The sequence below is a fragment of the Panthera leo genome, chromosome F3 (genome assembly GCF_018350215.1).
Source record: "Panthera leo isolate Ple1 chromosome F3, P.leo_Ple1_pat1.1, whole genome shotgun sequence".
Taxonomy (NCBI): domain Eukaryota; kingdom Metazoa; phylum Chordata; class Mammalia; order Carnivora; family Felidae; genus Panthera; species Panthera leo.
The window spans coordinates 28,154,538-28,181,365 of NC_056696.1; the positions used below are offsets into that span (position 1 = coordinate 28,154,538).

Below are 26,828 nucleotides of genomic sequence, written 5' to 3' on the forward strand. Positions count from 1 at the left end.
GAGATGAGTCCTGGGGCTCCACAGCACCCCAGCCCTTCTGTGGGGCATCTACCGGGCTGAATCGTCATGGAACCCTTTCCTGGTGGGTCTCCACACTCCTTAAGGGCAGGGCACCTTAATCAATATTTGCTATGAAGTTACTGTCCTTCAGAAGAAGCCCACTCAAAGCTTCCTTCTAGAAAGGGGACAGAGTGTCAGGAGCAGTACTTTTATGGGACACTGTTCCACAGTCTGAAGCGTCTGTGACTGTGGCCTGTGGTGGCAAGTCCCCCGACCCCCAAACCACACGCACACCCTGTTGATTCAGGCTTTCAGTCACAGAAACAGGACAGGAAGTGTTGCTCGGGACACAGAAAGGAATTCTGCCGTGGAGAAACAGAATTAGCCCCACTCTCTCCCCCAGGCCTGGAGGTGACGGGCTTCCTTTAGGCCGCTAATCCACCATGAAGGCTGCGTTTCACACTTGCCACTCTGGAACAGGCCTTCAGGGAATTGCTCCCGCAGAGTGAAAATTGGAACCCGTCAGGGTAATTTGTCCATTTTACCACACACATTTCAAGGGCCAGTGCTCATGGTCTGGCCTGTGGCTGGCCATGAATGAATCTGGTCTCAGGGAGCGCCTCATCCTCGGCCGGGAGAGGGCCTGGACAGCAGGCCAGCACGCCTGTCATTCGCCTGCCATGCCATCGAGTTTTCCACCTCGGCGCCAGCCCCCTCCCTGATCCGAGTGCAGAGACAGTCCCGCCAGAGCCAGACCTCCCCTAAGGGGTTGTCATGGGCAGGTCTACACTCGATGGTGACGAGGGCAGTTTTAGACGCCGCAGATACCTTTTCCCAGCCTATAAGCTGTCTGTTCACTTGCCTGTGGCAAACAGAAACTCTTCAGTGTGACCTAAGAAATCTGTCTCCACATCACCTCGTGGTTTGTGCTTTTTAGGTTCTTAAGAAGTGCTTCTCTATCCCTATGTTGCAATGATATGCTCCCCTATTTTCTGTTGGCTTATAATTTTTAATCGATCATGTTTAGGTTTTAAATCCATCTAAAAACATAAAATAAAATACGCAACTACTTTGGACTTAAATAAAAAATAAATCCATCTAGAGCTCATCTTCGGTACAAGGCAGAGGTCCAGTTTTCCTTCTCTCCATGCTGAGTGAGCCAGTTTCCTGTCAACTTTGACTGTCTGATGGGTTTATAATGCTACCTTAGTCGTATCTCACATGGCCGTATATTCGTGGGTCTTCCTTTAAACGTTTTATTAGGATCTATTGGTTCCTATGGTGAAAATCACCCTTAAAAAATTTCTCACCACTAGCAAGTCCCCTACTTTACTCTTCCCCTCCCCCCAGAACGATTTAGTAATCCATGGACCTTTAATCACCTATATGCGTTTTAGAATAAAGTTGCTGAGTTCTACCAAAAAAAATCTACCTGGACTTTTGATTGGTGTTACACTAAATTGTAGGTTAATTTGGAAAGAACTTTTCTCTCTGCAGTGTTGATCTGTCCGTGCATAAGCACAGAATCTCTGTTTAGTGAGATCTTGATGTCTTTCATAAGGAAGTCCTGTTTATTTTCTCCATAGCATTATCACTATGTGAGATCCTTATTCATTTATTTCTTCACCTGATTATAGTCTGTCTCTTCCTACCATCTCGCCACAAGATGTAACCTGAGACCCTTCTTTTACTCATCCCTGTGTCCCAAGTGCCTAGATGTCCCTGACCCTATTTTGCTGCTGAAACAAAACACAGTTTGGGAAAAGTTGAACTTCTGCTGTGGCCCAGGTAGCCAGTCCCCCACCGGCTGTGATTCCAGGGGAGACAAGTGAGGCCCCTTCGGTGGGGGGGAGGGACGGCTCACGGGGAGGGGACGCCTGCTAGACTAAGGGGTTTGGCCTCTATCCTTGTAGATAAGAGGGGGGTTCTGAGACACTGTGAGTGGGGGGGCCGGGCAACAGGAAAGAGGAGAGAATCCATGCACAGGACGGCCAAGAGGAGACATCCAGGCCTGGGAGAGTGAAGGGAACCCCTCGGGCTGCCAAGAGAGGGAGCAGGCTTGGAGAGGAAGCCTCCGTCAGCATCGGTTTCGGATTTGGGGAGTTGGAGGAGCCAGAGACGCCTGGGGAAACAAGTCCAAGTCCGCGGAGCCTGAAGGCGTAGCTGGAGCTCGGAAGGGAGACTGGGAAGGGGCCAGAGATCGGTGCACCCCAGAGACAGGACGCTGCGTGTGTTGGCAGTCTGTGTATGTGACGCGGCAAGGTCTTCAATGTGCAGTATTAACGTGACACAACCGGGTGCCAAGTGGTACGTGTAGCGTGTGCCTGTCTCGTATTTGCAGAGAACGGGTCTGAAAGGACACGCGTGAAACCAGCAGTACCGCGAGCTTCCGGGGAGGGGACCTGAGAGCCTGGCAGGCACTCTGTGTCCTTCTGAACTTTTAAAATACTTATTCCTGTATTACCTATTGAAAACATCGAGCAAAACTAAATCTTTTTTTTAAAAAAAGAACCAAGTATGTGAAAGAACTTTGGGATGAGTAAAGGACTTGAGAGACATAGCGATTCTGCCTTTGAGGAATGAGGCCAGGCCTCTGTGGAGAAGCGCCCTGGTCCCCTCAGCCAGGCAAGGGGCCAGGGCACGGCTCACACTACTCCCAGAGGTATTGGCTGCCTGAGGCTCCGAAACCACCCGAATCCCAATCCCCGGCCCATCGCAATTAGGAGAGAAGGCAAATGGTGTTAAAGATGAGAATGTGCGATGAACTCCTACGGTGTGCTGGGCACTGTTTGCGACACCTTACCCCTGATGACCTTCTTCGCGGATGAAGAAACTCAGGCTCGGAGCAGCATGTTCCTGAGGTTATGTGGCTAAGAGGGAGCAGCATCGGGATTTGAGCCCATGTCTCCCTCACCCTCAAACATCCTTTTCCACAATGGTAGCTGATCCCTAATTTGTTATTCACTCATTTTACCATTATTAAGCCTCTTTAGTGTTCAAAGCACTCCCTGTGCGCAGCACTGAAGGTGTATAAAAAGGCATAACATGCTATGAGAGTTGCAGGTCCTGGAATATATCCCTGTTTATTCAAAAGATATTGATTGACCACGTAGGAGGTGCCAGGCCCCATGCTACGTCCTGGGGCTGCAAAGGGAGAAGGGAAGATTGTCTTTGTCTTCTCAGAGCACATGTCAACGGCCAGGTGACCACACTGCCCTGTGGTAAGTGCCCTCCGGGGAGCGAACGCCCAGCTCAGGCTTGAGGGTGTTGGAGGACCTTCTTGAGAGAGTGATCTCTCGGCTGAGTCTAAAAGCAGGTCAAAACTGGGGCGCCTGGGTGGCTCAGTTGGTTAAGCGTCTGACTTCAGCTCAGGTCATGATCTCACACAGTTCGTCAGTTCAAGCCCCGGGTCGGGTTCTGTGCTGACAGCTCAGAGCCTGGAGCCTGCTTTGGATTCTGTGTCTCCCTCTCTCTCTGCCCCTCCCCCACTCATGCTCGCTTTCTCTCTCTCTCTCTCTCTCTCAAAAAATAAACATTGAAAAAAATAAAAACTTTTAAATCAGGTCAAAACTCAAACGCCTATATGGCAGGCAGCCAGGTAAGGAGGGATGTGAGCTAGGTCTGTTCTCAGACACAGATGTGCTCAGCCCAAATATAGGCATGTGCTTCACTTCCACACCCATATGGTTCTCTTTCATTTTTTCCTAAAACACGACTTGTGTAATTAAAAACAAGAGTACAGGGGAATATTTCCCTCTTCTAAATCAACAGTGCCAGTGTGATGATAAATCGTAACTGCCCCCTGGCCTCTGCACTCGGAGTGCAAAAGGGGGAGGTGAAAACTGTGCGTCTGAGAGGAGGGCCCAGTGGACTGTTTCCTGTGGGAAGCAGGCCCCAGGGAAGGTTTTCCGATGGTGAACATGGAGGCTGTTCCAAGTTTGGGTCAGTATTTCTGACTATTAACATCTGTTTCTTTAAAGTTTATTTATTTTGAAAAAGAAAGCGTGAGTGGGTGAGGGGAAGAGGCAGAGAGAGAGAGAGAGAGAGAGAGAGAGAGACTCCCAAGCAGGCTCCACACTGTCAGTGCAGAGCCTGACGCGGGGCTCAAACTCATGAACCATGAGATCATGACCTGAGTCCAAGCCAGATGCTTAACTGACTGAGCCACCAGGTGCCCCTGATTCTTAACATCTTTAAAGTTGATACATATTGCTATATTCTTTTTCAGAAATACTATACCAACTTATATGATCACTTTTCCAGCATCAAGTTGTATTGTTACTTGATGTATAAAAAATATTACTCTTTCACTCTGTTGATTATTGAAGAATATTGTTTCATATATTTATTGATCTTTGTATTTCTTCTTTTATGAATTGACAGTTCATATTCTTGGCCCATTAAAAGTGGTTTTTAATTGTACAAGTAGTAAATATTTAATAAAAATGAGAAAATACAGATACCTAAAAAGAAAAACACCCATAATCCTCCCCCTGACTGTTAACCACTGTTGACCTATTTCATGTACATGTTCCAGGTTTTCACCCATGCCTTCAGTATCCCTATGTATATATGTATTCTCTTTTTCAAAAATAAGATCATACTATGTAGAACTGCTTTTGTAACTTCATATTTTCATTTAACAATATGGTGTGGAAACATTTTCAGCTTAAAAATACGCACTCAAATTGTTTCTAGTGGTTATGTTGTATTCCATTGTAATGATGTACCATAACTTAATCACCTCCGACTATGGACTTTAGATCAAATTTATTTTGATGTTATAAATATTCATCATGTAGCAAATCTTAGTGAATATCTTCAATTACTTCCTTAGGACAAATTCCAGGAATAGAATTGTTGGATCAAAGGTTACATATTCTCTTAAGGCTCTTAAAACATATTACCAGTTACATTGTATTACAAATTGCACATTTCCCAAAGGTGGTGTCAGTTGTTACCTCCACAAGCGGTATAGGAGGGTGCTCTGTGGCAGACTGTATTTTTTTAAGCTGGCTTCGACAACCTCTCCCATCTCACATAGTTTTCCAGAACTTGTCACTGCCCTATCAGAAGGTGGAGTCTAGGACTCCTCCCCTTGAACCTGGGCAGGACTTTGTATCTGCAACCCGGATGAGATTTTATATCTGTCTCAACCAACAAAGTATAGCAAAAATAATGCTATGTGACTTCTGAGGGCTCTTATGTGAAAATGCCATGCACTTCTGCCTTGTCCTCTTTGGATACTTGCTCTTAGAGCACAGCCACCAGGCTGTGAGGAAGTCCAGGCAGCCCGTGGAGAGGCCTATGAAGAGAACTGAAGCTCCCTGCCCACAGCACGAGCTTGCCAGACGAATTGCATCCAGATATACTGCACAGAGCAGAGATGAGCCGTTTTCCCCTGAACTCTGCTCAAATTGAAGATTTGTGAGCAAAATAAATGACTGTTGTTGTTTCAAACCTCTAAGATTTGGGGTGGCTTGTTATGCAGCAATAGATAACTGATACATGTCCTTTTCCCTCCCTCTAGCTAACACTGGGCATTATCCTTTTTTTCTTTCATTTTGCCAATAGGATAAAAAAGAGTGACATCTCTCATTTGGTCTTCATACTTTGGCCCATTATTTTCAACAGGGCATTAATGCTTTTCCTATTTACAGCAGAACTTTAAAATCCTTTAATCCTGTTTATTTTCCTTGTTGTTCTTTCTTTTCAAAAGAACTGCATTGGTTGCAAAAATTCAAAAAGGTATTTAAGTATTTCTTAAATTTCTAAATTTCTTGGGGGGGGGGGGGACCCAGGCAGTGCTGGGGCAGAGGACGCCGGTGGGGTGCAGGCTGAGGGCTAGCATGAGTAAGCCTTCCCTTCTCATAGTTGTCCTGGACTTCCAAGAGGACACAAATCATACAGGCTGTTATTTCTTTCTGCCACAAGTCCTTCCTGAGTGGCCTTGCAGGACCAACCCTCCCTGAGCTGACAAGAAAACAGCTGAGATCACTGCAAGAAAGGTAAAGGCACCTTAGGGACCACAAGGCTCTGTCTGAAGCCTTCATCCTAGAGGTGAGGAAGCGGAGACCCAAGAAGTGAATGGCTCATCCAATGTCACATGCAGCTGGTTAGCGGCCAAGCCAGGAGAATGAAACAGATCTCCTCCTCCTCCTCCTCCAACTGCTGGTGACTTTCCTCCAGGGCCAAGGCTGTGTGGGTACCCTGGACCCCAGGCCTCACCCCCACATCCAGGGAATGATGTGCTGCTCCTGGGCACCCACCTACCCACCCAGTGCCAAGGCTGTGGGGGGAAGGAGCCAGGCTGGAGGTGGGGCCACCCCTTCGGACCTCACCAGCCTGGGGGTGGCTTCTGAATGCAGCAGCCCCTCAGGCTTGTGGTCCCCCTACCCCTGCCCACTTCCTGTCTTCTCTTCCTTCGGGTCTCAGAGAAGCCTCCCCTAACGTCCCCTGCTGGCCCCTCCTTAAGAGCATGAGCACATTTTCCTCTCTCGTCTCTTCCCCTAGAGTGGAAAGCTCCACTGTAGCGGGAACCACGGCTTTCTTCTGTGTATCCTCAGCTTTAGCCCAGGGCAGCATTGAACAAATCCTTAAATAATTTTTTTGAACAGAAAAAATGTCTAAGTTTTTTTACTGAGAATTTCTTGTATTCACTCTTTTTCTTTGTTGGACTTGGCATGTGCTTTCCCCTTGGCCTGTGATGCCTTTTCCTGCACGTTTTCCTTGCTACACCCACTCAGTTTTCAAAAGCCAGCTCGGCGGCATCTGTCTGTAAGAAATCGTTCCTAAATGCTCAGTAGGTAGCATCCCAGGCAGAGGGGAGTTTCTCTGTCCGGCTCCAGAACAAGGAGCCTTCGCTTTGGCAGGGCTCCCCTGAGGACCCTCTCCTGCGTGGGAGCTCTCCCAAGAAGTGGAGAACAACCCAGAATGGCAAGCAGAGTTCAAGTCACAGAAGCAGGGGCTCCCAGCCTGGCAGACCTGCTGGGGGAGGGGACGAGCTGGTGGGCAAGCTGGTTTATCGATGAAGCTGAAAGCGCCCTGGGGAAATCAGGGTGAAAGGCAGCAGCCCTGTTAAGGAGGAGGCCCACCCTTGTTTATCAATCAGAGCCACGGAGACAGCGCAAGAAAGGGTTGGCTGTGCGGAGGAGGCCCACACCCACTATAGAGGCCCTGGTGGGCCCTAAGAAGGTCCTGTGAAGCAGGCTTGCCGAGGGAAATCCTCTGCACTTGACACTGTGCCGGGTACCAGGCAGTAGAGGAGCAAGGCAGGTGGTCTTGGCCCCGTGGGCACTGGCCCTGGGACCTCTTTCACCTTCCTGCAGGCCGGGGTCGCACTGCCCGGTGTGCTGGCCCGTCAGCCTCCCCGCCAGGACCCGGTGGGGCTCGGGGAGAGGACCGGAGCCAGCTTAGGAGAACGGAGGGGGCACACGGATGAGTAGAGCCAGGACACAGAGAGGGAGGCTGCGGGGAGGCTCCAGGCTGGAAGCTACCCAGCTAACACAGGGCTGACACGTGCAGGGAAGGGGGTGTCGACCCCTGCCTGTGCCCCCATCCCAGCTGCCTCAGCAGAGGGAGCACGCTTGGCACCCCGCCTGCTTCACCCAGTGCCAAGGCCATCTGAGCAGAGTGAAGATGTCAAAGAGAAAAACCCCAAATCGGATTGAGGCTCCTGTTCCCCCTTAATGAGGTTCATTATCAGCTGTTCTGATCCTTGTAAAACCTGGCAGGCCGGATTAGGGACAGGCTCTCTAATCTGGCTGACTCCTCCCTGCTGAGCAGCCAAGGCAGGCCGCTGCCACAAACAAGCCCTCTCCTTCCTTGGGAGAGAGCTGGGGATGCAGGAGGCCAGGCTGTGGGGATGCAGCCGGGGATGCAGGAGGCCAGGCCAGGCAGGTGCGAGGAAGGTGCCTCGAGCGGAACTGGAACACGAGTCAGGTGCTCCAGGGAGGCTGGGGGAACAGGAGGCAGGATTAGAACTCCACCAAGGCCTGTCTCCAGTGCATGTGGAGATGGAAGGGGCTTGGGAATGGAGAGCTCCGTGGGCAGTACAGGAGGGTCCATCCCGGAGACAGGGGCTGTGCTGGGGCACCTCCTCCCCTGCAGGGTGGTAGCTATGTGAGCCAGGGGCCAGTCACTTCTGGCTGGATCCCCACTGAGGCTGGATTCTGCATATTCTGTCCAGACCTGGACACTAGGTCTCCAAACAGCAAGTTAAAGAACACACCAACGCTTTGCCTTAACAAAAATAATTTATTCCACAACCCTCCCAAGCAGTGGGGTAGAGTGGGAATCGAGCATGTGTACAGAGTCACCCTCCCCTCTGACCCTTTTAACCTCTGCACGATGGAAGGTGGGCCCTTGAGAGAGAGGACACTTCCTCACTGCAACACCCTCCACATTCAAACATTAGCATCTATTTCGGAGGCCAAAATCAAAAGACAAAAGACCCAGCTCTAGGAGGGGTAGAGTGCACTGGGGAGGAGACAAAGCACATTCGAAGCAACCATCTTTTCCCTGTGGCTTCACTCTACCCTCCAGCTAAGCCCAGAGCCAAGGCACTAAAGATACCAGCACCCTCCTTAAATCCCACACCAGCCCTTATCAGGTCCCACCAAGCCAGCTGCTCACCACCCAGCCCCGTGGCCATCACCCATCCGAGTCCACACCAGCTCTGGCCTGCACCCCTCCTGAAGCAGAGGTGTGGGGGAAGGAGCCAGAAGCTCTCCTCCCTCCAACACTCACCCAAGCCTCACCTGGGAGACCAGCAGGACGTTCAGAAGCTTCCAGACCCACCCCCCTCAAAGCAAACCCCGCCCCATAGATACTGAGGGGCTGGAGGATGGACAGACCACAGAGGGCCAGAGGCAGTCCTGCCTTCTCTGGCACAAAGGCCTCTTTGCATCCAGAAGGGAGAGGGATGGACGGGGCCTGGGGTGCAGTGAAGAGTTCCGCTCTAGTGCGCCAGCCCTGGGAACGCTCCTCTGGATGGGGGACCTGGGGAACTGTGGCCTCACTTGCCCCAGTTTAGGCCCAAGGCCAGGTGGGAGACACGGAAGTTTCAGTGAGAATGAGCAGGACTTCAAACAAGGTGAAAAAAAAGGAATGTGGGTCCTGAGAGGCCAGGGACAGAGCCTCCCATCCCCCCTGCCCACAGCTGTCCTCCCCCGTGCTGTCAGATGGACATGAGCCCTAGGTGCACTTTCATGGCTATGGAATTCTCCTTCCCAGAGGGCCCCAGGAGGTTCATTGGAGCAACTGGCTTCCCTGGATTTCCCTGGACAAGGAGCAAGGGAAAAGGGGAGAGGAGCAGGGGGCTGGAAGAGCGCCATGAACGGCAGCTCCCCTTCCCGCCCCCTCCCAAGGTGAACGGTTCAGGCTGTGGGGTGGCCAGCGTGGCCCTTCAGTGCCCTCATCCTGGCCCGGAAGTAGGTGTACACGGCCAGGAGGCCCATGAAAGACAGGGAGTAGAGCCCCACACAGAGGCTGATGTCCAGGTGGGAAAAGCCCCCTCCCAGCACCTGTAGCCACTGGTCCCGGCCCCGCACGGGCCCAGCCTCCAGCTCCCCATCAGAAATGCTGGCCAGCTGCTTTGAGCTGCGACCCACTCGCCCCAGCTCTGCAGGGCCTCCGGGGTTCTTCTCAGCGAGGAACTCGGCCAGCAACACGGCTCCTGTGTCTCGTTTGGTCAAGTGTTCCCGCCCTTTTGGCCGCTCCAACGTATCCCTGTGAAGCTCTGCTATGTGCTCAGGAGGTCCCTGGTCTGGCTCAGCCGTCATACTGAGGCCAATGAGCACATCCCGGGGGTGACTCATCCTCAGCGTCTCTGCCGGAACTTTGGGAACCGTGGGTCCTGGGCCTACCATGACCCTAGCCTTCTCAGGGCCCAGAGTAAAATTTCTGGCTGCCATCCTCTGGGCAACCATCCGGGGGCCCGGCCCGGCTGAAGGAAGATCCAGGATGACATTGCTCGGCGAGAAGTGGGTCTTGAGGAATCTGAGGGTGTTGTCCAGGTCCCACACAGGCGAACCCCGGAGCTCATTGTGGCAGGCAGAACAGAGTTCGCGGGGCGGCCACTGCACCTTGGGAAAGTGGGGGTCCTCGCTGGGGGCACCTGGCGAGGAAAACACACAGGCTGGCTGTGACCCCTGGGCCTGCCTAGAAGCCCAGACCTCATTCTTCATTCAGAATGCCAGCTTCCTCATCTGCCCTTGGGAATGATGGGTATGAGAAGCCAGGTGAAAAATCCTAACATAGGGCGGGGGGGCCCATGGAGCCCAGCACGGTGCTGCCCTGGGAGAGGAGGACTCCAATCCCCTCCTCAGCTACCACAGCCTCCTAGAGGCCGCTCCCTGCAGCCCCTTCATCAACTTCACTGCTGGGTTGTACCCCTCAACGAGGCATGGAAAAGGGTCAGAGGACTCAGTATTATCTGTCTTGCAGTCTTTGGTTGGTCTGCTAGTAATTTTCTCTGCATTTTTCTGAAATTTCCCAAGTTTTATACAGTGAAGAAACATTACTTCTGTAGTTCAAGGGAAAATGTTTTTTTAAAACAAGAGCTCTGGCATGTGGTAATGCACAGGTGTTCCTCACGCCGTGGCAGCCCTCCAGAGTAGGCAGGAGTTGGTGGAATTTCCTTCCCTGGTGGGCTCCAAGGGGTGGGTATGGGGGCGCCTAGGGGCCTGGATGGGGAAAAGGGCACTCAGGAGGGTCAGGGAGTTACCCTGATGGCTGGCTTGGTGGGCACAGCCCCAGGCTGAGCCCCACAGGGCCAGGGTGGCCCAGGGAGTGCCCATCAGCCCAGATCTCTTGGAGGAGGCACCTTTCCTAAAGGGGTTAATAAGGGAACAAAAAGTGCTGGCCAGAAGGAAGCAGCGGCAAGTGATGTAACCGCTGGAACAGTTATTGTGGGGAGGAGACATCGAGCAGATTCCAAAGGTCCAGTGAGAAGTAGTGGTGACCAGCCTTGTAAAGCGAGCACTCGATTTGTACCTGCTTGTTACCAAGCAGTTTAATCCGAAAGGACCCCACTCCCCACCCCCCCCCCCCACCCCTGGCTCCAAGGGCGGGGTACTACCTTCCTCCAGGCCCGGCTGCGCCAGGAGAAGCCCCAGATCCACCCTCCACTGGCAGCTGGGCCCCAAGGGGAGCAGGGAGCCTGCCTAGGTCATGGGGCTGGAGGGTCACATGGAGCATGTGGGGGCGGGACGGCAGCAGAGAGGGAAGCAGGGAGAGGAGAGACGGGCTCCTGTCTTCTTTTCAAAGTCGGCCAGGAGGCCCCAGGGGACCAGCAGCCTGCACCACCACCTGCTCCATTCCCTTCCTTTTCCTTTAACCTCGGCAGCCCCAGGCCTCATGCCTAAACCTCCCACCCCCAGGAGGTCTGTCAGCCACTCCCCTCTCCCCACAGATAAGCCCAGGCTCCCGACCACAGATGGCCCCTCCCCACAGCGACAGTTTCTGGTCACCCCTTAGTTTAATGCTTTTGCCTGTTGGACCCATCCGACTCCTTTGCACCAGGAACAGAAAACACTGTAAATGGGGAAACTCAGAAGACAAGGCCTCCCCCTATGGGAATCAGTCCCTGTTTGTTTCTAGGGAGGACTTGGTCTTTGTCTTCAGGCACATTTCATTGCTAGACCCCTCCCCTTGGGTGGAAAAGCCCAGCTCTCCTCTCCCTGTTGGTGTGAGTAAGAAAGGGGCCAAGAGCCAGATAGCAGAACAAGGAAGGCAGGAGAGGGACCCCAAGAGTTCTGAGGAAGGTGCCCTGGTGCAGGAGAAAGAGTGAGCAGTGCACTGGAAGACCACAGTCCTAGAGTGTCAAAGCCTCAGCTTCCTCATCTGGAAAATGGGTCTAAAGACACTGACTCCATCAGCAGCAGGCGGAGCATGTGGAAAGGCTCTGTGCCCTGTGAAGCACTGTGAAACACAGGGTGTTACTCTGGGGATGAGTGTCCTGTCCCCACCTCTGGTCCAAGTCCCCTAAAACTCCCCCACTTCCCTCTGTAGGTGACTCCAGGCTTGGAGAGGGCCCTTCCTTACCGGCGAGGCGGGCGTTGACCTTGTTGTGGCTAGACCAGAGCCAGAGCACGGCGCTGTTCAGACTCTCCACCCGGTGCATGGAGGCCGCCGCCATCTGCTCAAAGTGGCTGGCGCAATCTCGGCAGCCGAAGAAGAAGCGCACGTAGCCCCGGATGGCCTGGAGGACCTCCTGGGCTTTGGCTGCGGGGAGAGGAGACGCTGTTGCGGTCGCGGGGGGTGGGGGGGCCTTTCTGGCTGCCTGCGCCCGCCAGCCCCACCACCGTCCCCTCCACGGGCCCCGAGTCTCCTTGCACACCTGTCCACCTTCCAGAGGTCACTTCAGAGTTGACCCCATCTCCTCCCAAACTCCTAAATCCCAGTTTCCTTTCTCTGCTAATCATCCAGGTCCCTGTCACTGACACTTGGGATAAAGCCCAAACTCGTCAGCAGAACACTTAGGCTCTTTGAGACGTGTCTGGAGAAGCAGGCAGGGGCCAGCCTGCCTACACCCCATCCCCTGCACCCCTCCTTGTGCCCAACCCACTTTGGGCTTCCTGCTCCTTCAGCCACTGCATCGGGGGTCCCTGCGATCTGGCTCTGCACATCCCCTGCTTTGTCTCCATCTCCCCTCACCCCCTACTCCCTCCCACTGGGCCCTCTGGACTGGCGTCAGTGCCCACCTCTGCAAACTCCCTTCACCTTCCTGCTGACGCTGGGCTCCCCGAAACACGCCCTCTTAAACCCTTTGTCTTCCCCACACCTCATACGTCAGGGCCAGTGGTGGCAGAAGGACCCTCCTTGCTGCTGGTTGCTTCCAAACTCTCTCTGTCCTGCGGCAAACTCCCAGCCCCTCAAAACAGGACCCATGGCCCCCCCACCTCGACCACCCCCCAAGCCATCATTCTTAGCAACTTGAGCACCCTGAAAGCCATGCCTTGCCTTTGTCCTTGGCCCCCTGGGTGCTGCCCTCTCCTGCCCCAGCCTGGCTGCTGCCTGCCCCGCAACTGTGCGCACCGCCTCCTCCCTCCCTGTGCTCGGGGGCCTTACTCCTTCTGTCCTCGGCCTCACTCCTGTAAACATATTCGTTTGTTACTGCAGCACCCACTTCTCCCTTAACGCGGGATCATTCTGACTGGGAAAGACGACTGCAATAAAGACGTCCCTTCTCTGACCCCTGTTACTTCCCCATCATCTCGTTTCTTGCCTCTTGTTCTCCCCTCAGCCCATTCCAGCCAGGCCTTTCTCTCCACGACACAACTGCAACAGCTCTTGCCAGAGAGCCCCGCACCGCCCCCCCCCCCCCCACCCCTGCTTGGCTGAGTACACGCTTCTTCTTCAAACACGGTATTTTGAAATCACAGCGGCTGCTCCTTCTCCATCTCCTTTGCTGGCTCCTGTTCCTCGTCAGAGGCCCACATGCCACACACCCCAGGGCACAGGCCTCAGTGCTGTCCTCTGCCCGCCCCATAATGGGCTTGTCCAGTCCTGAGGCTTTACCTATCACCCCCATGCTCATGCCCATGAGATCTGTACCTCTGCCATGGACCTCTCCCCAGAAGCCTGGACTCAACTGTCTACATCTCCGTTCAGACAGCTAGCGGGCACAGACCACGGAGTCCCCCACCATCTACACACTCCGACCACTGAACCTTCCCATTTCCCGGCTCACAGAACCACCGTCCACCAGAAGTTCAGGCCCAGCAACTCTGGGGTCTACCCTGGGTCCTGGCTCCTGCATATACTCTCCATCCAGTCCGCCCCGGGCTCCCATCAGCACTACCTTCAAAATACTCCTAAATCTGGGGCGCCCGGGTGGCTCAGCCGGTTAAGCGGCCGACTTTGGCTCAGGTCACGATCTCGCGGTCCGTGAGTTCGAGCCCCGCATCAGGCTCTGTGCTGACCGCTCAGAGCCTGGAGCCTGTTTCAGATTCTGTGTCTCCCTCTCTCTCTGTCCCTCCCCTGTTCATGCTCTGTCTCTCTCTGTCTCAAAAATAAACGTTAAAAAAAATTTTTTTTTAAAATACTCCTAAATCTGACCACTTCTTCCACATGCTACCTACCACTCTGGTCTAGGCCACCACTGCCTCTCGGGACTAGCTTCACAACTTCCTGGAGTGGCCCTGCCTCCACCTTGCCCCGCTACAGACCACCCTCCACCCAGCAGTCTCTCTAAAGCATCAGTCGTTGGGGACGCTCCCCTATGAAACTCTCCAGCAGGGTCTCCTGACGCTGAATCAGAAATCCAACCCCTCCTTTGCCGAGACCACCACACGTGCACCTCCTCTACTGCCTCCCCCATCCCAGCCTCTCCCCCTGGCCTTCTTTTGCTGCTGCAAACACGCCAGACGTGTCCTCTGCACCTGCTAGTCCTTGGCCCGTGTTATCGGCAGTATTGTGTCCACTCAAATTCTTATGTCAAAGTCCTAACCTCCAGTATTTCAGAATGTGACTGTATTGGACACAGACTTCAAATTAGATAATTAAAGTAAAATCAGGTCACGAGGGTGGGCCCTCAGCCATTATGACTAGTGTCCCTACAAGAAGAGGAAGTTGGGACGTGGCACACGGTGAAGACCACATGAAGACACAGCGAGAAGAGGGCCTTCTGCCAGCCAAGGAGAGGCCTCAGCAGACACCAACCCTGCTGACACTTTGATCCTGGACTTCCAGAGTCCACAACCGTGAGCAAGTAAGTTTCTGTTGTGCGAGCCCCTCAACATGTAGCACTTTGTTATGGCGGTCAAACGGGCACAGCCTGGAAACCTCTCTTCCCACATTCCCCCAGCTGCCTCCCTCTCACTAGCCAGGGCCCCGTGCAGGGCCGGCTCCTCGGAGAAGCCATCCCCAGCCACCCCAGCCACCCTGTGTAAACATGGCACCCCTCCCTCGCCCTCTTCCACACCACCTAGCTCAGTCTTCTTCAGAGCATTCATCATCACACCTGAGATGATCTATTTGTATGGTCCCTGTTCATCTCCTTCCCCTGGAACATCGGCCCTCCTGAGGCAGGGACTTCCTGCCTGATGCACCACGGTACCCCTCCCGACACAGGGCCCAACGCTTTGAAGGTGCTCTGTAGAGACCGGCTGGCTGGCCGGCTGGCTGCACCCTGGCCGCTCCTCGAATCCCTCTGCCTCTGCTCAGCCGTTGGGGTGCTCTTCCTTCCTAGCTCGGCTCCTGTTCACCCATCCATTCTCAGCTTACCTCCTTTTGCCTCTCCTGACAGCATGGAGACTTCCTCCCCCTCCCTGCGCACCCTCATCCCTGGCTCTTGGCCTTGGCACCTTGCAGGGTGGCTCCGCCCCCCTGCCCCACGGAGGGCAGGGATTGTTTCTTTCCCACCTTTGCACCCTCCGGGCTGAGCCAGGGCCCCATATAACCCTCAGCAAACACGGACTGAACTGAATACCTGCCCTTCTGGCTGTCAGGTGTGGCTGAGAGGCAGGGTGGGTGATGGAGGCAGCTGCTCGGTTTGGGGAGGGAACAGGGTAGGAGGAGCAATGTGTTCCCCCAGCTTCCCTCAGAAAATGACATTTCAGTGGGAAACACTAAAACTGTTCAAAGTATGCAGTATTGGCCACGTAGACCAAAACAGACATAGTTCTTTCCTTTACAGGAGTATAAAAAAACAGAACCACACATTTTTCATGAAGGGCTGGAAACAAAGCAAGGTCGTGGTTCCAAGAAAGCCGGGAAGAAACCTCATGCTGCTGTTTGCTGGGCACCACCCTGGGGCAGGGGACAGGACCGGGTGGCTTCTCCAGGTCCTCCCCATTCTGGTTCTACGCTGAGTGCACGCAGCCAGCTGCAAATGCAGAATCTTCTACATCTGGGCCTGAGTGAGGAGGGCAAGGCAGGGCTGGGCTGGGGCACTGGGGGTGCACAGGCCTCGGACTCACCTGCTTCATGCGAGTGGTCTAAATTGTGCCGGGCTGCTTGCACGGTCAGGAAATGAAAGAGGAGCCACAAGGAACATGGAAAGCCCCGGAAATGTGGCTCACTCCCCTGGCAGCCAACCCAGTTCACCTTCTTGACAATCACAGCGCCCTAAGGAACACATATGTGCATGAGAGCATATATGGAGAAGAAAAGGAATGGGATGGGTGGTGAGGAAAGAAGCTTCCAGGAGACTCAAAGGTCAGCACACAACCCTAAGACAAACGAGGTCCCTTTCTTAGTCTCTCATCTCAAAGGTGGCCTTTCCCTTCCACTGGCGACACCCATCAAAGGAGCAGCAGATCTGAAAAGCTGTGACACAGACTGAGTTACATCCTTATTCTAGCCTCAACTTCCCCATCTGTAAAATGAGAAATGAGGGGTCTGGCCTCTGACCTCTGAGGTCCCTTCGAGCCTTGGCATCCTACAAATCTATAAGGCTGTGTGCCTCTGCTGGCTGCCGTGGCCCACCTTTGCAAAGAGCGGAACGCACAGGAGCCCAGAAAGGTGCCCCTGGAGAGGGCCAGAGGGGTCCAATGTGCCTGCGGGCCACAGGGAGCAGTGGCTACAAACTCGCTCATGGCTGGTATCTCACAATTGGACTTGAATCCCAGCCCAATCACCTACCGGCTATGTGATCGTAGACAAGTTACACAATCTCTCTTACCCTCAGTTTCCTCATCTGCTAAACAGGGATAATAGCTACCTTCCACTAAAGCTGGGAAGATTAGATGAGCTACGGTGCACGCACACAGCTCTAAGTAGCAGTTTATTCATTACGAATGGAAGGACCCAACCAGGATCCCGGACTCCTGCCCCAGTCCAAGTTGGTGAAGGAGGTCGGAGGCTACAGGGTGAGCCTTCCACTCCCACAGTTACTGAGGATACGAAGAAGGACGTCAGTTGTCCCCAGACTCACCTCCTTCCTGTTGTCCAGGGCAGCTTTAAAGAAACCGTAGGGAATTTTCTTCCTCTGCTGCCTCTTGAGCCAGTCATTCATGGAATGCAGGAAGTTCTGGACTAAGGGCTGGCCAGGGAAGTACTGTGGGGGGCACAAGGGGAAGCTGGGGAGTGAACAGCAATTCCCTCAGAGCCCTGCAGTCCCAGGGAGGATAGGGGGCTAAACAGAAGTGGGCCAAGGCAGTTTCTTGAAATGTCCCCAAGCCACCAGGAAAACATCCTGCCTGAGATGCAAATGTGTGTCCCTCACAACCTCTGCTCTGGGGTACCTGGTGAGGCGAGGGAGGGGCTGGGGAGAGAACAGAGGCTCTAAGTCAAGCTGGGTCCTTGAGGCTCCCTCTCTCAAGGCTGACCCTGACCCCACACTGCCCCTGGGAGGAAGGCTGGGCAGCTGCGTGGCTTCCCAGGGCTGCTGGGCACCTGGGCCACACAGTCCTCTTTGCAGGTGATCTTCTGAGAGACCAGCTGACTTGCTGACTTACTGACTGCTGGGCAAGGCTGGGGAACAGCCTTCCATCTGTATTCCGTAGGATGCCATGGGGACAAGGCGGCCCTGGGGCGCATAGCCAAGATCCAGACCTTGATGGTAACTCCCAAGAGTCTCTGAGGAGCATGAAAAGCTACTCTGACAATAAGTCAGCTGAAATCTCATTAGTATCAGCACTTTAAAGCCACAGGACTCTAGGGAGGAGGACAGATGTGTGTGTGCATGTGCGTGTGCACACACACACCAGGGGAGGGGGGCAGAAGAGGGGAATGCCAGCAGAGCAAGTCAGATAAAACCACCGAGACACCGGTCAAGAGGACAATGACACTGAGGAAAGTTCGGAGGAAAAAGAAAAAAGAAGGATCACTACACAGAAAAACCTGCCAGAGGACTCAGTCCTGGGAGAAAGCCATTACATATTCCCATCAACCCTCCAGGGCTGGACACGGCCCCTGAGGGAGAAGTGGCCAGAAGAATCTTGTCTTTGACCCACTCCCTCTTGGTCAGCTCACTCAGGCCTCTGGGCTCCCAACATGATTTTACAGCTTTAAGTCAGCGTTTTTCCCTGACATTTGCCCTTCATCCTGACTTGGACCCTTCCTCCTTCTAAGACCCTGGTGTCAGGAGGAAGGATGAATTAAAGGCTCTGGACTTCAGGGAGTCACCCTCTGGCTGGAGCAGGAAACGCTGGTGACCGCACGCCACCCAGTGGCCAGTCCCACCAGCTGCTTACAGGAAGGAGCAGGGACTTCGTTGGGGAGGGACCCAAGGCTCTGGCTTCAGGCTGTGACAGCACCACACAAGCACAAGACTGAGCCAGGTGGGCCTGAGGCCAGGACTGGGTGAGGTGGGGACTGGGGAGGTGGGGCTGGCAAGCAGTTCCCGATGGGGAGGCACAGATCACCCCCAGCGGCAGCCCCAGCTGCCCACAGACCTGCACCAAGAAGAAGCAGACCTGGCACTCAGGAGCTGAGGGTAGCTGAGTCAGCAGTCAGGCTCAGCAGGAGACCAGAGACCGCATCTGACTCAGCAGTCCTCAGCAGCCCAGAGCCTCGGATTTTAAGTAGGGCAGCACTGGAGTGGATCTGGAACCAGACAGAAGGATGCAGGGAGGGAGGGGGAGCCAGCTACAGAGGGAAGAGAGACAAAGGAGACTGGGGCCCTACTCACCTGGGCCAGCACTGCCATGAACTTTTTCAGGGCCACCAGGCGCTGCCCTTCCAGAACAGAGAACTTGCCCACTTCTACCCGCAGGATGTAGTGCAGTGCAGATTCCAGGTCAGCCATGTAGATCTTGGAGCTAAGGACCCAGGAGGAGGCAGAGAGAGAGAGAGAGAGAGAGGTGTTAGCCATAGGGCAGCGGCTGGGGACGAGTGCCCAGGGCTAAAGAGAGAGAAGGGGAGGGCCATCTCTGATGGTCACAGAGTCTTGTAAGTTAGCACCAGGCTCTGCCACTGACCAGCTCTGTGACCCTGAGTATATGACTTAACTTCTCTGAGCCTCAATTCCTCATTTATTATCACAAGTAAATAATAAATTGCTCACGGGTAGGTTGCTAAGAGGATGAAACAAAAGCACAAAGGTAAACCCCTCAGCAACTCCTGGCACAGAGTAGGGGATCCCCCTCTGCAGGCTCAGAGCCAGTCTCACCCATGACTCCTTAAAGGTGCTTTAGTCAGGCTGCTGGTGGAAGGCTGAGCTTCATTCTCTGTTCTGAACAAAGACCCCTAAGGGACAGACAGACCAATAAAAAGCTGGGTCCTCTCGGAAAGACCAAGGGTTTGGCTGCCCACCAAGTCAGGGCACAGCGGGGACTCGGGATAGGAGAAGCGGTGTGTGTTTTTATTTTGGGGCTGACATCCTCGTAGCTGCCAGACCTTGGTAGCAGGTGGGGCTCCCTCTCACACCTCTTGGGCTGACCCCAGCCCCAGCGGAAGGGCTTCAGACTCCATGCTGACCGTTCCCCCCTGCGCCCATCACGCTCACTTGGGGCTTGGGGTTCTGAAGCAAAGGGCTCCTTGTGTGTTGGCCGCTTCTCTACCCCTGCTTCCTGAGGCCTGGGTTCTGGCCTCAGATCTACAGTGAGCTAGCTCTGGGAGGTGGGGCAACTACCATCTACCTCTCTGGGGCCTCAGTGACCTCACCTGTAAAATGGACTGATGGTTCCTGCCGCACCTACCACCTCAGGTTGCAGGGAACCAGCAAGGTGAGCTAACTGGGGTGAGCCTGTGACCACCTGTGCTTCACGCTCGTGGCAGAGTCCCTCTCTGTGCTCCTGGGCCTCAGTACCTCACCATTCCCATGGTCTGCCTCAAGAAGTGGCCCGTGACTGAAGGGAGATAATGTATTGGAAGGTGCCCAGCAGTTTGGCACACCAGGCCAGTATGTGTCAGCTATTATAATATGAATGAATTGAATCACCATAATTTGAATGACCATAACGACCATTCATTCCCACCTCTCAGTCTGTCTTTCCTTCTTACCTGATTTACTAAAAATCTCTCCATTAGTGCTTTCGACCCTTAAAGTCCCTCAAGCTGGGATGCAAAATCCTCTGGAAATCAGATGACCTTTCCCCGAGTTGTCTCGTACAGTCCCCTGTACTGTAGGTGCAAACCACCTTCCTGATGCAGCTCTGGGCTCCCTGGTCAGCCATTTCCACCTGGTAAACTGCTGGGTGCCCGTGCAAGAGGTTTATAGCCTCATTTGCCCAACAAGCAGGAATTCTACTCCAAGAGCAACTTCCTCATGGTTACAACTGTGCACAAAGATATAGGCTACCTCAAAAGGTAGTGAGCTCCCCAGCACCAGAGGCATTCAAATGAGGTCAGTGTCCTCCTAGAATGGAAAGTAAACTCTCTGTGGGAAGGAGCTGCACATCTGGGCATACCTGTGGTACCGTGCCTAGCCTGTAGCAGGTACTCAAAAGTACCTGCTGAAGAAATAGTTGCTTGGGTAGGAAGCTGGCTGGAAGGCCACAGATTATCCTTCTAAGCTGATTCTACTTGTTCTTGAATGGCATTAAGTTCAAGGAATGTGGGCATAGAAAAGTATTCATTCTATCATGAAGGATACAAGTAAATGCTGTTTGGCAGCCGCCACAGTCAGCAGACGCAGGGCTGGTCACCAGTTCACTGCTGCTGCTCCCACACATCTGAGGCTCTCCTGCATGGCCGGAGAGGGGGGCGGTGCCCAAAGGCCAAGGTCAGCCCTGGGGGGGGGGGGGGGTCTGGGACTGGAAAGGCACGTGCTAAGCTCAAGACAAGGAACGGAATGTGGTAGGAGGCAGGGGGTCTGTGATCAGAGGTAAGGCTGGGGTGAGGGAAGGGCTCAGGGAAGTAGGCGTGGCCTTACCGATCTGCGACCTTCCACACAGTGGGAGCTGCTGTGTGAGCTGTGGTGGGCGCAACCGTGGTCGGGACAGCCTCCCTGGTGGTCCTGGAGAACTTCTGCAGGTACACGGTGTAGAAGGACCTGGATTCCTTAAGTCTGCGAGGGAAGAAAGCACAGAGGAGAGGCAGTGAGTCTGGAGAAGCAGACCCCAGGGCGAACTCCTGCCTGGAGAGGAGGTAGGTGGCTCACTTGACAGAAATGTTTATTAAGAAATATTTGAATCTGGTTGGGTCTTACCCTCCGCGAGCTCAAAATCAAGGCACCCATGCCTCACTTCGGCCTTTCTTTCTTTTTTAAAAAAAAAATTTTTTTTTTAATGTTTTATTTATTTTTGAGACAGAGAGAGACAGAGCATGAACGGGGGAGGGGCAGAGAGAGAGGGAGACACAGAATCGGAAGCAGGCTCCAGGCTCTGAGCTGTCAGCCCAGAGCCCGACGCGGGGCTCCAACTCACGGACCGCGAGATCGTGACCCGAGCCGAAGTCGGACGCTTAACCGACTGAGCCACCCAGACGCCCCTCACTTCGGCCTTTCTATCCACTGCTCATGCAATGGAAAGTTTCGTGGACACCAGTCTGATGTCAAAACCCCATCTGGAAAAGCAGCGGGGCCCGAGAAGGTCTCAGCCTGGCCCGGAGAGGCTGTGGGATGGAGCACGCGGAGGAGCAGGTAGGGTCCGCGGGGCTGCTGCTAATTCCGCCGTGGACAGGACGGCTGGGTCTGACTCCCCTCCCCAGAGACCGAGGAAGCTGCCTGCTCACAAGCTGGCTCTGAGATACCAGAGGGGACGTGAGTCCCCAAGAAAGTCACCGCAGTGTGATACACGGCTTTTCAAAAACAGGTAGTAACGACAACAACAAAAACGCTACAATCCTCAAATCCTTCTACAATCCTTTTGACTTCTTTCCCTCTTCTGACAGAGTCCTTGAGGGCAGGCGACACCTCCCGGTCACGGCCACCTGGAGGGAGGGTGTGAAGACCAGCCACAGCATGACGGGACACCCCAGGGGAGCTGGCATCAGGAAGCCCTGCTTCCCACTCTGCCGTCCTGGCCCGATGTTTATCGATGAACAGATGGCTCCGGAGCAGCGTCGTCACAAACAATTTTCCCCTCCACCAGCTCCAAGTAGGGAAACAATGCCTCCTCTCCCCACCAGGACTGGCACTTTCTGTCCCTCCTGTCCCCCTACAGACATCAGGCTTCCCTCCCCCAGGAGAACTCTCTGACAAGGCCTGGCCCGGTGCTATCTAGCGACTGGGGCCGGCAAGGGCGCGTGGCCGCCCTGCCCAGCCTCCAGGCGGGATGGCACTAATGGGCCCGCAGAGCAGCTCGCTGGGTACCTTGGGCAAGTCTCGAGCCCCCTGGCCCTCGAGTTCCTGCCTGCAGAGCCAGGCTACATCAATCATCTACCCAGGGAGGGCATCGAGGCACCATCTGGCGCCATTTAACGGGACATTCAGCAGCAGGAGCCTGACAGAGGGCCACGGCTGGCCTGATTGTTTTCTCTTGGCATTTTGGAACTGGCTATTGTCTAGCTCCTAATGAACTTTTCTGCAATTAGAAAACTAAAGGGAGGGAGGGTCAGGCATATCTGAGAGCTTGCCAGGCCCGCAGCCTGCCAACGAGTCTGTGGACAGAGGAGAATGAGGAGTGGGGCCAGGGCTACGGTGGCGACGGTGCGGAAGCACGGAGGGTGAGGGGGCCAGGAGCCTGAGGCAGGACTGCTGAGCTGGGGGCCAGGGGCTATGTTCCCGGCACTGCCCACCCCCGCAGGCAGACGGCTGCTTCTCCTGCACAGGGAGCTCCCTGCCTGTCTCGGAGGGAGCTCCTCAGAAGAAGGCAGGAGAAAGAACTTGTCAGCCCCAGTTAAGAGGCCAGAAGCCCCTCCCGGCAGGAAGAAACAGCACAGGGAGAGAGGAGGGAGGGGACAGAGAGGCACTGCACTCACACGTGGACCCGGGAGGCAGATCCATTCCGAAACAGCAAGTAGCAAGATGGGAAGTCGGTGACCCCAAACTTGCTCACCACATCACCCTCCGTGTTCAGGACCCTGCGCACCGCTATGCCATGGTGCTGGGACAGGTCCAGAGTCACCTGCAGAGACAGACAGATAGACGTGTTGGGGGCGGGGTCCAGTCACTGGGCAGAAGGAGCCCTGGGTGGGTGCCTGGTGGCAGCCACGCTCCACCCAGACTCTAAACCTTTCAGAGAGTGGACCAGGGTGCTGAGTGAGTCTCATGCCACCAACCGCATCTATGCCACAGGGGACAAGAATCAAGCACTGCCCAGGAGAAGGGGCCTTGGAACTGTGCACACCACACACCTTGAATTTCCTAGAGCAGTCCAATTGAATATCATTTTCTTTCCAATGAAAGCAATCTGTAGAAGGCATGATAAAATGTGGTTTCATTTTTATTCTCATATTTATAAGGCTTTCTATCTATGTTCCGAATCAGAAAACATACTTAATAGGATTTTAATTTTAGAAAGAAATAAGGGAAAAATAATATTAGCTAATGTTTATAGAGTAGGTATTATGCACTGTATATATATTGTTTCATTTAATCTTCAAAATAATACTATGAAACAGGAACTATTGTTAGGAGGCCAAGCCAGTAGGCACAGTATACTATGGCTACCTGGGTGTGCATCCTGGCCCCACTGGCCTAAACCTCCCCCCAACTCAATTTCCTTACTTGCAAAACTGGAGTAACAATTGGATTATTAACAAAATTGGAATCGTAACAGCAACTAGTGCATAGTAGGTACATAAGTGTTCATTAAAAAAATAAATGCCTATTGCAAATGAAAAACCTGAGGCTTAGAAGTGAAATCGAGTGTCTAGGTCATACAGTTAGCAAGAGCCTGAATTGGGCAACAAATCCAGTTCAGTTTGGCTCCAGAGCCTGGGCTCTTGGTCACTGTGCCTTCCTGCTTTTCAAACTAACCATCCTCTGCGTGGACACGGCCCCAGACTCACTCAGTCCACAGGGGTCCCTGCTCCTGGTTTCCCAGGGGGCTAGGGGGTGGGCAGCAGGGTCCCTGCAACTCCTGAGGAGAAAAGCTGATTCCAATGAACATTTATCAGTCACCTCCTCATGACAGGCATGCGCCCAGGCCTGGACTGGGACCCCAGAAGGGTCAGGCAGTCCTTCAGCAAAACTCTGTGCCCCCTCCCCACCTCCCTCTGTTTCCCCTCTTGGTGCTCCGAGGCCTAGAGGCACCCCAGAGCCCTGTCGACTGTGCTTGCTGAGTTTCGGGAGGAAAGCCATTCAGAGTCAACAGTGGTGTTTAATTTCATTCCCACTTTCATGCCTCTTCTACATCCCTGGCCTGCCTTGCACCTTCACCTGTGCCCTGGCCTGTCATCCACCTCTGCACCTGGGAAAAGCTCACCAGTGGTCTAGAGGAGTCTGTGTGCCAGTGGCAGAATGCAGAGCTCTCTGCATCAGGCCAGGGGCATGGATCTTTAAAAGGCACTATTCTGTGCCAGCTACCCACCCAGGTCCGTTACCTAAACTGCCTCATTGGACTGTCCCAGCAATACTCTGAGGAAAGGTAATTATCACTGCTTTATAGATGGAAATGGGGCTCCAGGAAGCTAACTCACTTGATCACAGATCATCATGAAATGGGAAGTCAAACCTGCCTGTTCTGTAACCTGCCTCATCTGGTAAGGGATCTCACTTCCTAATGAGGCACTGCATGAGCTTTGATGTCCCCTCCCCCCACTCAAGTTTTCTACTCCCGTTCTTGGGGGGGGGGGGCGGGGGGAGGTGGGCAGGCTCACAGACCTGGCTTAAAGCCGTACTCCACCAATTCACTGGCCAGGGGATCTTCAACGTGTTACCTGATTATCTACCTTAACTTTGAAGATTAGCGACTATGTGTGCCAGCATTCAATGGACAACAGGTGATATATGTGCGGTTTCAATGAGGGACATGAAAACAGACATAAAGGTTTTCAAATAGAAAGGCCCGGCTCCCACACTTCCCGTGTCCCCCAGCAGGGGTCAGGCCAGTGCTGAGCTAAGAAGTGCACGTGACCGACACCCTAGAATTCCGGGGGACAGCTCTGTCCTTGAACTCACTGGGCTCCTCAGGAGTTGCAGGGACCCTGGGGGCAGCTCACCTCTCTACCCAGATAGGAGCCTGCCTTTTCAAAGATCAGGGCCAGGTATTCTTCGTCGTTTCTTGCAAAAAAGCCATCAATCTCCTCCAGCCTGCAAGAGACAACATTGGCAGTGACCATCCACAGCCAGTGACAATAAAGCAGAGCTGCTGGGGACACAGGCGCGGCAGGCATAGCACTGCAGGCACAGCCACACAAACTCCTCCTCTGTTTCCACAGGGGGCTCCATGGCGGTCTCCCCCTGCCAGCCCTCCCCTCTGGGGGAGTAAAGCCAAACCCTCAGTCTCAGAGCATGCTGCCTCTGCTACCTCACACTGGCTCTCCATTGTGCCCACCTTATTGACTTGTTTTTTCAAATGTTTATTTTTGAGAGAGAGAGAGAGAGAGAGAGAGCGAGAGCGAGCATGAGAGTGTGCAGGGGAGGGGCAGAGAGAGAGAGAGAGAGAAGCAGGCTCCACACTGTTGGTGCAGAGCCTGATGTGGGGCTCGATCCCACAAACTATGAGATTGTGACCTGAGCTCCAATCAAGAGTCGGGTGCCGAACCGACGGAGCCACCCAGGTGCCCCTTGATTTGTTTTTTGATGCTGTCTCTTAAAAATCTGGGGTGATTATGAGGTGGTCTAGGGAGCAGGAAGTGGGTGGGGGAGGGATGCTTTGACACTAGTCGTCTTTATGTTCTGGGTAAGGCCCAGGCTTAGCGAATATGGTTTTTATTTGTCCCCTAAGGACCAGTGTTTAGAACCATTCAGATATGAGACTTGGTCTTGGTGGTGGCAAGTCATTAACAACTGGGAGACCCGCTTTCCCTCCCCTGGAGCAGGCCTGACAAGGGAATTAAAGAACCAAAGTCCTGGGTGCAGGAGACCTTAGAAGCCATCTAATCCAACCTCCTTATTTTAATTTGAAGAGACTGAGACCCAGAACAAAGGCAGAAATTAGTAAGAAGGTAAATGTTATGATCACCTCAAATCAGAGAATTAAGCTCCAAACGGTTTTAGAAACTCAAAGTTTCAGCGGAAAATAATTGCACAAAAATGATCTGTTTCTTCATTCCAATTAAAGACGGCACATTGTCACACATGCTTAAGAGGCCAACACGTAAGAGGGCACTGGGAGACTGTATCTTTTTATCCCTAACCTGATGACCTATTTCCCTCTACTGGATCCAATGACACATGTGGCATGATCACATCCAAATGGAACACACAAAATGGGGCCAACGCTGGAGCCCAGCCCAGTGACAATACAAAAGGATGTGCTAGAGAGGTGGGGGCTACAGTGAACTCCAACGGGGGAATGAAAAGAGGAGCTGTGGACCCTGACAGCCTCTCAGACCCCTTCGCCAGACCTCCCTTCGGCTGGCAGAAGAGCAACATGGCGGCCAACGCCCCCCAGCCCATCCATTCCCACTCAGACTTCTGGAAGAGGCAGCTCACCTTTCATCACACATCTCTGCCTCCTTCCTAAAGCTCTTTAGAAGGGCCACTTTGAGGGAGTTGGCAGGTGTGTCTGATTTGCTGCTTTTGAGATCCCTTGGGACTGAAAATGCACCATGAGGGATGTGTGGGCCTAAGACAGACAGACACGGTCACTGGGAAATGTAAGTAAGGAACAGGCTGGCTGGCTGTTTCCTGGAGAGATGGAATCACGCTGTGCAGCCCCAAACCACACCTGACTGATGCTGGGTCCAGGATCTCTGTGGGGCCCTCCGGGGGGATGGACAATTGGGGAAGATTATAAAAAGTCACCGTGGGTTGACTGACGCTTAGAAGCCCAATCTCTTGGCAGGGCTATGGCTTTGAAGAACATCATTAAATCAGCGTGGAGGGCCTGGAGCACCAGCGCCTGTCTCACGAGGCCTTCTCAGCCCCTGGAACCTTCATTGTGCTCTAA

The 26,828-nt window shown here is 53.7% G+C and overlaps 1 protein-coding gene across 1 annotated transcript in view; it reads right to left on the minus strand.

The window, feature by feature from the left end:
- Nucleotides 1–8,236: 8,236 nt before the first annotated feature.
- QSOX1 (quiescin sulfhydryl oxidase 1) overlaps nt 8,237–26,828 on the minus strand; it is a 35,541-nt gene continuing 16,949 nt past the window's right edge. The window contains exons 5-12 of the mRNA XM_042924745.1: nt 24,934–25,024; nt 22,750–22,895; nt 20,762–20,896; nt 18,578–18,707; nt 16,880–17,002; nt 15,924–16,071; nt 12,046–12,225; nt 8,237–10,117 (exon numbers count right to left, since the gene is read on the minus strand). Coding sequence (XP_042780679.1) covers nt 9,378–10,117; nt 12,046–12,225; nt 15,924–16,071; nt 16,880–17,002; nt 18,578–18,707; nt 20,762–20,896; nt 22,750–22,895; nt 24,934–25,024 — 1,693 coding nt within the window. The 3' untranslated portion in view covers nt 8,237–9,377. The remainder of the gene's footprint in view (nt 10,118–12,045; nt 12,226–15,923; nt 16,072–16,879; nt 17,003–18,577; nt 18,708–20,761; nt 20,897–22,749; nt 22,896–24,933; nt 25,025–26,828) is intronic.